The sequence below is a fragment of the Mus musculus genome, chromosome 18 (genome assembly GCF_000001635.26).
Source record: "Mus musculus strain C57BL/6J chromosome 18, GRCm38.p6 C57BL/6J".
NCBI lineage: Eukaryota > Metazoa > Chordata > Mammalia > Rodentia > Muridae > Mus > Mus musculus.
Window position 1 is genome coordinate 20,979,824 of NC_000084.6, and position 9,213 is coordinate 20,989,036.

The 9,213-nt window shown below is 41.8% G+C and overlaps 1 protein-coding gene across 2 annotated transcripts in view; it reads left to right on the forward strand.

Moving 5' to 3' along the window:
• Positions 1-7,536, forward strand: part of Rnf125 (ring finger protein 125) — a 42,745-nt gene extending 35,209 nt beyond the window's left edge. For both annotated transcript variants that reach the window (NM_026301.3, NM_001364973.1), the window contains exons 5-6: positions 1,348-1,455; positions 3,276-7,536. In NM_026301.3, the coding sequence (NP_080577.1) occupies positions 1,348-1,455; positions 3,276-3,362 (195 nt within the window). In that variant the 3' untranslated portion in view covers positions 3,363-7,536. The remainder of the gene's footprint in view (positions 1-1,347; positions 1,456-3,275) is intronic.
• The last annotated feature ends 1,677 nt before the right edge of the window (positions 7,537-9,213 follow it).

Below are 9,213 nucleotides of genomic sequence, written 5' to 3' on the forward strand. Positions count from 1 at the left end.
TAATTCTTAAGAATAAGATAGACAGGCAGTGGTGACACATGCACTTGGGAGGCAGAGGCATAGGTGGATCTCCGAGCTGGAGGCTAGCCTGATCTACAGAGAACATTCCAGGATATTGAGGGGTACCCAGAGAAACCCTGTCTTGAAAAACTAGAGTCAGGGCGGTGAGATACTCAGATGGAGAGAGAAATGTATAGGATCTAACTGTGCAGCCCTAGATGACCTTGAACAACTTTGTTTGTAGACCAGACTGGCCTTGAACTCAGAGAGATCTTCCATATTAAGATTTGAAGCCAAGCAGAGTAGTAGATGGCTTTAGCCACAGAGGATTCAAAGCTAGCCTGAGCTACATGAGAAACAAAACAAAACAGTGCTGGGGAAATGTCTTAGTCACTAGAATGCTTGCACAAACAGGAAGACCTGAGTTCTGATCCCTAGTGCTCCCTTAAAACCTGTATGTGATTCATCTGTGGCCCCAGGACTAGGAGAACAGAGATGGTAGATTCCTAGAACTTGCTGGCCAGACAGCTAGCCTAGACTAAATGCTTAGCTTCAGGTTCAGTGAGAAGCTCTGGCTCAAAAAACAAATCAGAAGGAGAGCTGATGAACTGGTCAGTGTTTAAGAACACTTGCTGCTCTACAGAGGACCAGAGTTCCGGGGCCCAGCACCTATGTGGTAGCCTGCAGCAATCTCTAGTTTCAGGATATCTGATGTTCTCCACTAGGGTCAATGGGACCCAGGCATGGATGTGACACACATATCATACATGCAGGCAAACACTCATACACATAAAAATAAGTCAGTAAATCATTTTATTTTATTTTATTTTATTTAGTAAATCATTTTAAATAAAATAAAATCCTCTTAAAACAAAGTATGACAACTTAAGTACATGAAGTGGAAATGAAAAATAAAAATAATTTAAAACACAGGGTGGAGAACAGTTGAGGAGAGCACCTGACATTGGCCTCTGGCCTTCACAGGAACATGCACAGGCATGACCCTGTACACCTACACACAAACACATGAACACATGCACACATCACACACACCATGAAACTAAACCAACAATGTTGATGTGTGTCCAACAGATTCATAGTTAAGATTCACGTTCTATGGTGACTTCCTTTTTAAAAATCTGGCATTAGCCGTGCGGTGGTGGCGGTGGTGGCCTTTAATCCCAGCACTTGGGAGGCAGAGGCAGGCGGATTTCTGAATGTGAGGCCAGCCTGGTTAACCGAGTGAGTTCCAGGACAGCCAGGGCTACATAAAAGAAACCCCGTCTGTATTAATATAATATCTATTATCTGGCATTAATATCTTGAATTATTTGTCTTTCTTTCCAGTTCTGTCCACTTTGCCATTCACGACCTGATGAAAGCCCAAGTACCTTCAATGGCAGTTTAATTAGACATTTGCAAGTCAGTCACACTTTGTTTTATGATGATTTCATAGTAAGTATATTTCTACCTTTTACATTATATTTTTGTGATGTCTGTATTAAGCCTACTTTTTATAATCCTCATAAGTAAATTGAGCATGTAGGTAGCATTAAGTATTAGCATTAAGGAGAAAGTCAGGACAATCAAAGTGCTTTGTAGAGTTGACTACTAATGTGCTGGAGAGATGGCTCAGTGGTTAAGAGCACTGACTGCTCTTTCAGAGGTCCCCACTTCAGTTCCCAGCAACCACAAGGTGGCTCACAACCATCTGTAATGGGATCTGGTATATGTCTGAAGACAGCTACAGTGTACTCATATAAATGGAAATAAATAAATAATAGGTTTTTTTAAAAAAATGACTACTGATATTGAAGTAGTCTTCTTTAATCAGCTTCAGTGGCACACACCTTTGATCCCAGCGCTTGAGAGACAGAGGCAGACAGAACTCTGTGAGTGCAAGGCCAGCCTGCTCTACATAGTGAGCTCCAGGCCAGCCAGGGCCTCATGATAAGACACTGTCTCATCAGGATGGACATCCAATAGAGATCTCACCTTCTGTTTTCGTGGAAGCAAGGGGGGCTGCTTTGTGTTTTACGTATAGAAGGGCTGATATGAAGCCTATATTTCACTTTGAAAAATAAAGTTGAAGCATTGCTTACATTTTCTCTCCATAAATCAAAAATAAAGTTGTTAGCATTCTTTTTGTGAGTACATTGTTGCTATCTTCTGACACACCAGAAGAGGGCACCTGATCCCATGACAGATGATTGTGAGCTACCATGTGGTTGCTGGGAATTGAACTTAGGAACTTTGGAAGTCCAGCCAGTGCTCTTAACCACTGCACCATCTCTCCATCCCACTGTTAGCATTCTGAATCGTAGAGGTGGCCTTATTTTTCCCCCACTGCTAGAGAAAATGCTCGTTATTTAGCTCTGTCCCCGAGAAAACTAGCAGGAATATGTAAACTTTATTCCAGATATGTGTGAAATACAGATAATCATCCTGACCAGAATTTATTTCTTTGACTTTCTAAATCTTAGGGTTTTAATGTAGTTTTTGCTTATATGTATATGTGTATGGTGTTTGTGTGTGTGTGTGTGGGGGGGGGGTGCCCAAGGCAGTCAGAGGCAGGCATTGGATTCACTGGTGGTTATTGTAGAGTTCATGACCACTGGGAAAAGACCCCAGACTCAATTCAGATTATAATTAATTAAATGTAGGTAGGCTACAAGCAAGGCCTAGAGTCTCTAACCTGACTGAAGCAGATGCAGAAAGGGCTTTTAAAGGTGTAAACCACAAGAGCTGTTCTGTCTGCGCAAGCAGACTACAAAAGCCAGAATCAGCAGTTAGTCATAGCAGAACAAGCAGATGGCTGTGCGTTTCTGAGTGGGGAGGGGGGTCAAGGAGTCAGGGTTGCCAAGAACTTATCTTCCAGGAACTTGAGTAAGAGACAAATAGCTATTAGGTACCAACATGGATGCCTATCCCCAAGTGGAGTTTTTTAGCCATCCCAGTGGGTGCTAGGAAATAAGCTAGGGTCCCCTGGAAGAGTTGTACATGGTCTTAACCACTGAGCCATATTTCCAATCTGGGTGTCCAATTTACTATAAACTACTCATTAAAACCTAATAGCAATAGTTGAAAGGCCAGGGAAGTCAAACAGGAAAGAGTAACCTCAAAGTAAGTTCTGGGTCTATGACGAGCTTCCAGAAAAGACAGACAGGCCATGTAACTGAGAGAATTTATTTCCTCAAATATGAACATTGCATTGTGCTGTTCCTCCCAGTTCTGAAACACTACTGACCATTTCTAATCATTTTTCTGTATTGTAGGATTTTGATATAATTGAGGAAGCCATTATTCGCAGAGTGCTAGACCGCTCACTTCTTGAATATGTGAATCAGTCAAACACCACATAATTTTATGACTAGGAAGGGGACCATTCACTCGTACCATTTAAGATGCTGCTTGAAGGACTGGAGGGGGATTGTCGACGTTTGATGGAGAAACATGTACTACAGTATTACCTGCTTGTCTTTGTTATGTTGCATTCAAAAACCGTGTTCATTCTGGCTTAGATCTGCCCTTACATTCTTGAGTCTATTAGACATTTAACCACGAGACACAGCCTCTCAGCCATTAACAGATGGAAGAGACACGACACAGGCTGGCTATGTGATGGAGCAGCTTCCTGTGTCCATTAGTGATGTGTGTATAACGCTACATATTCCCAACTGTCATCATGGTTAGGCGAGAAAGCCAATCTCTGTTCCATGCTAAAAGACGGAGAAAGGAACAAAATATGGACATTAAAGGAAATCTGAAATGTATTCAAATTCTCATGCTCTAATCTCCAATAAGGAACGTGAATAATCTTATGAAAAGGAGGAAAGGGAAGAATTTGAAGTCACCAAAATCCAATTTAGCCAAATTATAGTACATAATATAATACTGCAACAACTTCTGCGTTTGAAGTGTATTCTTAGCCAGGCATGGAGGAGCATGCCTGTAATTCAGGAGGTGAGTATAGAAGGGGCAGGAGTACGAGGCCAGCCGTGGCTAATGAGGTGGCTAATAAGACCATAAAAAAAAAAAATTAAGCTGGGTGTGGTGGCGCACGCCTTTAATACCAGCACTCGGGAGGCAGAGGCAGGTGGATTTCTGAGTTTGAGGCCAGCCTGGTCTACAAAGTGAGTTCCAGGACAGCCAGGGCTATACAGAGAAACCCTGTCTCAAAAAACCAAAAAAAAAAAAAAAATTTTTTTTTTGATAGAAGATGTTTCAAATATTCTTAGCTTATTGCTTGGAAGTATTTTATAATGTAGGTGATTTCTAGGACCCCTCTGTGGATATTTATGGTAGTTTTCACATTGGGAAATCCCGAGCTTTGTTTTTTCATTTTAACATCTTAAAAAAGTATAAAATGAAGTACATGTACTAAAAGCCAGATACAAAATGCATAGCTTAACATGTTATAAGAAACATTGTTAATGGATGGTTATGCCTGTATGCCTAGGAGGCTGAGCAGGATTCTAGTTCAAAGCCAGCCTGGACTACATAGTTAGTTGCAGGCCTGCCTGGGCTATAGGGTAAGACCCTGTTTCAAAGCTGAACAAAAGCATTATGAACTCATGTATTCAGTCATGTATGAACAGACTTCCATCCATTACAAGTGTCACTTTATTGAGGTTCAACTTCAATTCTCTTTCCATTCCTTGAAGGTTGGCTGAGTTCTTAACACTCTGTTACTCTCCTTGCTGTCTCTTACAGCAAGCTTCCATGTTGAATTTATTTCCTGCTATGAACCAGAGATCAGCAACTCTCTAAGAGTTATGCCTGCAAAGAGGATCTGTTGTTCAAGGTCTCCCTCAGCTACAATGCAAGGTCAAAGACAACCTAGGCTACACAGGACTCTGTCTCAACCTGCCCCCATTTTCATTCCAGAAAAAAACTTCTAAGGTCAGTGTCTGCTATTGAGGCTGCCATTGTTTGAAGGAGAGAGCCAGGAAACAGCTCTATGCTTGTTGTAAAGATAAAAATGGCCAGGCAGGGTAGCCATGGTAGTCCAGGATGACTGGTGACTAGAGACCCTCTTGCTTCAGCCTCCTGTGTGTAAGGGCACAGGTATGTGTTGCCATGCCTGCAATTCCCTATTTTCAAAAACAGTTGGATGGTGCCAACGTTTTTATGCTCTACCCTCTCCCTTTTATCCTCCAGTTCTTCAAGTAATGTGCATTTATTATTGCTGTCACTTTTCACATGTGATTCTTTAATGTTACATTCAGGTCACTTACTAGGATTTCCATCTTGGAATTAAGAAAAAGTAACAAAGACTAGAGACATCAACTCCTGAGGGTAAAGTGTTATTTGACTTAAAAATACCTTTTGGAAAGGGCTGGCAATATGGCTCAGTAGGTAAAGGCACTTCCTGCCAAGCCTGAGAGTCAGAGTTTGATCCCTGTGACCACATTCGTGAAGGAGAACTAACTCCCACAAGTGCAAGCATAATGTGTACTCCCTCCTCACACACACACATAAGCACAATACAGCTTATATTGTAATTGTTTATAAGCATCATCTGTTGCACATCAACATTGTCATAATCATGGTGCCATGATTTCTTCCCTCTTTTTGAGACAGGTTCTCATATGTATGCCTGGCTGGTCTAGAACTCAGTGTGTAAAGCAGACTGGCCTGGAACTTCAAGTGATCTCCCTGCTTCTACCTCCTCGCCCTGGGACTTAGATGTGGGCACTGGCTTCTAAAGTTTTCCTAGTGAATTATCCGTAACTGCTTTGATATTGCTACTGTTTTCTCCTCAGGACAAGGTTACTATATATAACACCGGGGAGGGACAGGGCTTCCGGGCAGCCCTTGCATTCCCTGGATTAACTTAGGTGTTTGGTCAGACCCAGGAACTGTGGTCGCTAAGGCCAGTGCTGGACCACATCCTTGCTTTCCCTTCTGACTTCAAAGTCGCTCTTCATGGCTGCTAACAAGTGACAGACTTTTGCAACCTCTCTGCCTCCAGTCTGGGTGGATGATACAATATATGAAATAAGTTGTATTAAGAAGTGATCATCAGCCCATAAAATACAGTATAGTTCTGATTATTGGTAACTACTGCCCTGTCAGTCAATCTAGGTTAACTTAGGGCAATATGAAAGTCATGAGTAAGTTTAGAAACCTACTGGGGGCTGGAGCAATGGCTCAACACCTAAGAGTACTGGCTGCTCTTACAGAGGACCCAGGTTCACACCTGCCAGTAGCTCCAGTTCCAGGGAATCTGACACCCCCCACACAAGACACACGCAGGCAAAACACCAGTACACAGAAAATAAACACTGACAAGACCAAAAAACCAAAACCAAAAAAACAACAAAAAACAAACAAACATATTCTGGATAAATGGAATGGCTCAGTAGATAAAAATACCCTTTGAGTAAGGCTGGCACCTAAGTCTGTCTGAACCCCCCTCCCCCCCCCCCGAACTGAACCATAAAGTTTGTCCTTTCAGATCTGCACATGCACTGTGGCATGCTCTTGTCTGAATTCACACAAAAAGAATTGGGGGGGTGGGGTGGAGAGACATGATAAGTCAGCAGTTAGGGTCCTTGCTACTCACTAGGATTGAGGTCTCAGTCCCATGTAGGACAGCTTGCTGCAGCAGCCCTCATCTGGCTCCCACTGGTACTTGGAACACAGGCACATGCTCACAAATATTTAAAAATCATAAAAATAATTAAGAAACCCAACAACTGCGTAAATGGGGCAAGGTGACTAAAGCCTCTAATACCAGCAATTGGGAGGTAGAGACACAATGATCAGGAGCAGCTTAAGGCCAGCCTCAGCTACATAGCAAGTTTGGGGCTGGCCTGGGGTTGGTTACATGTGATTCTGTGTTCTGAGTAGTAGGTTCAAGTGAATGAACAGACTGGGAATCCGACCCACAGCTTTTTTCTTTGTCTGTTTTAATTTTGCCACCTAGAGGATAAGTTAGGTGCTGGCCACCTGAGTTATTTTGTATTCTGAATTGCTTTGTTTTGAAAATGAGACGAAGATATAATTTCACTGTGCGTTTATCTTCTTTTTTTAAAAAAAAAAAAAGAATTTAATTCATTGCTTTAAAAAGTAAAAACCAGTACTCAAAGTTGTTGATCATCAGTAAGAAACTTTCATGTGCTTTTTGTAAATACTGCCTAATGAAACAACTGGACCAGGGGGGAAGATGATGCTGTTATTTTAAAACTTAAGTTCTCCTATACTGTTGGTAGAAAACGGGTTGATTGTGGATCAGTGGTAAAGAGTTGGAGCTCCTAAGAACCCCTGACTCTGGTAATGTCAGTTCCTGCTGTCACTGGGGACTAGGCGTGCTCCATTTCGAAGTGAGCCTACTCTAGTTTTTGAATGTTTCTCATGATAATTTGTATGCTTACACATTGAAGGTATTTTTTTGAAGTACTAACATTCATTCTTTGGTTCAAATGTAAAAAGAACTTGTGATCAGAATTTAAAGTGTATAATTCTTCTTCTTTTGAAAACTGTATTATGAGAAATAAAGAGTGGCAGGACCATTGCTTTCATTAAAATGTTCACTGTGTCTATTTGGGGTTTTGTTTTGGTGGTACTGGGTCTCGAACCTAAGACCTCACACATGCTGATCAAGAATTCTAGGGCCAAGCTGCATCCCTAGTCTGCTTCCTTTTTAACAGATCTAAATTAGTTGCCTAGGCTGCCCTTGAACTCAAGTAGCTGGGACTGCTTACAGGCATGAGTCACCACACACAGTTTTTGTTGTCTTGAGACAGGACAGGGTTTCACCACATAGCTTTACTGGCCTGGATTTTGCTTATATAGTCCAGGCTGGTCTTGAACTTGTGATTCTTATATCTCTGCCCCACAAAGTGCTGTGGTTGTAGCCATGTACTGGCTAAGTAGGTTAGGGGAAGCTCCTCCCTGCTTCCTTGCAGTGCTAAGGAACGAGCCCAGGAGTGTGAATACCTCCAGTTTACCTTTTCAGGTGTAGTGGAGCCTCTTGCTAACAGTCAACAGTAACACCAGGGAGTTCAGAATACCATGTTTTCTGTGCTGTGTTGTTATGGATATTTTCAATGTTAGTGATGAGGGGCTATCTTCTTCCTTTTATTTTGAAATTATTTTTAATAGATATTTTCTTTATTTAGAGGGGCTGTCTTCTACAGTGTAGAATATTGAATATCTTTTAAGTTTGTGTGTATATTCCAAGCCAATAGCATACTCTTTCCAGTTAGGACAACCAAGATTCTGTAGACAATGGCAACATCTGCTGAGATATAGATTCTTTAGTTGGGAAATATCAACTAAATGAAAACTACTTCAATCCTTAGCACCAAATGAAATAGGTGTGGTTACATTTCCCTGTAATCTTAGCACCGAGGAGGTACACGTTGGGGGATCGGATGTTCAAGGCTATCCTTGGCTATTGATTTAAGGTCAGCTTGACCCACAAAGTATACTCTGAGGCTTAATATTTCAGAAGACACACATTAAAAATTTTGTACATAATTTTATGTGTATATGTGTGTGTGCCTGAATGTATGTACATACAGCACATGCAGGGGGGGAAGCCCTTGGGTTATAAGAGATGACAGGTCTCCTGGAACTGGAGATAGAGTTGTGAACCACCATGTGGATGGTGAGGACTGAACCCAGCATCTCTGCAAGAACATCCAGTACTTTTAACCAATGAACCATCTCTTCAGCCAGAAAATAACACATCTTGAATTTTTGTTGTTGTTTTGTTTTTGTTTTTTGTTTTTTGTTTTTTTTTTTTTGGTTTTTCGAGACAGGGTTTCTCTGTATAGCCCTGGCTGTCCTGGACCTCACTTTGTAGACCAGGCTGGCCTCGAACTCAGAAATCCGCCTGCCTCTGCCTCCCAAGTGCTGGGATTAAAGGAGTACTCCACCACGCCCGGCTGAAACAGAATCTTAACAAGCTGCCCCATGAGTCAAAAATCTGACTGCCTCCTGAGAACAAAAATTAATGGTATATGCAACCATATCTAAATAAAATAATAGTTTTTAAAAAGAACATCTTTTCATTTGGTAATGATGCCCAAGTTTGAGTAAAATTATTTAAAAATTACCATGGCAAAAATATGTAGCCGGGCGTGGTGGCGCATGCCTTTAATCAATCCCAGCACTCGGGAGGCAGAGGCAGGAGGATTTCTGAGTTCGAGGCCAGCCTGGTCTACAGAGTGAGTTCCAGGACAGCCAGGGCTATACAGAAAA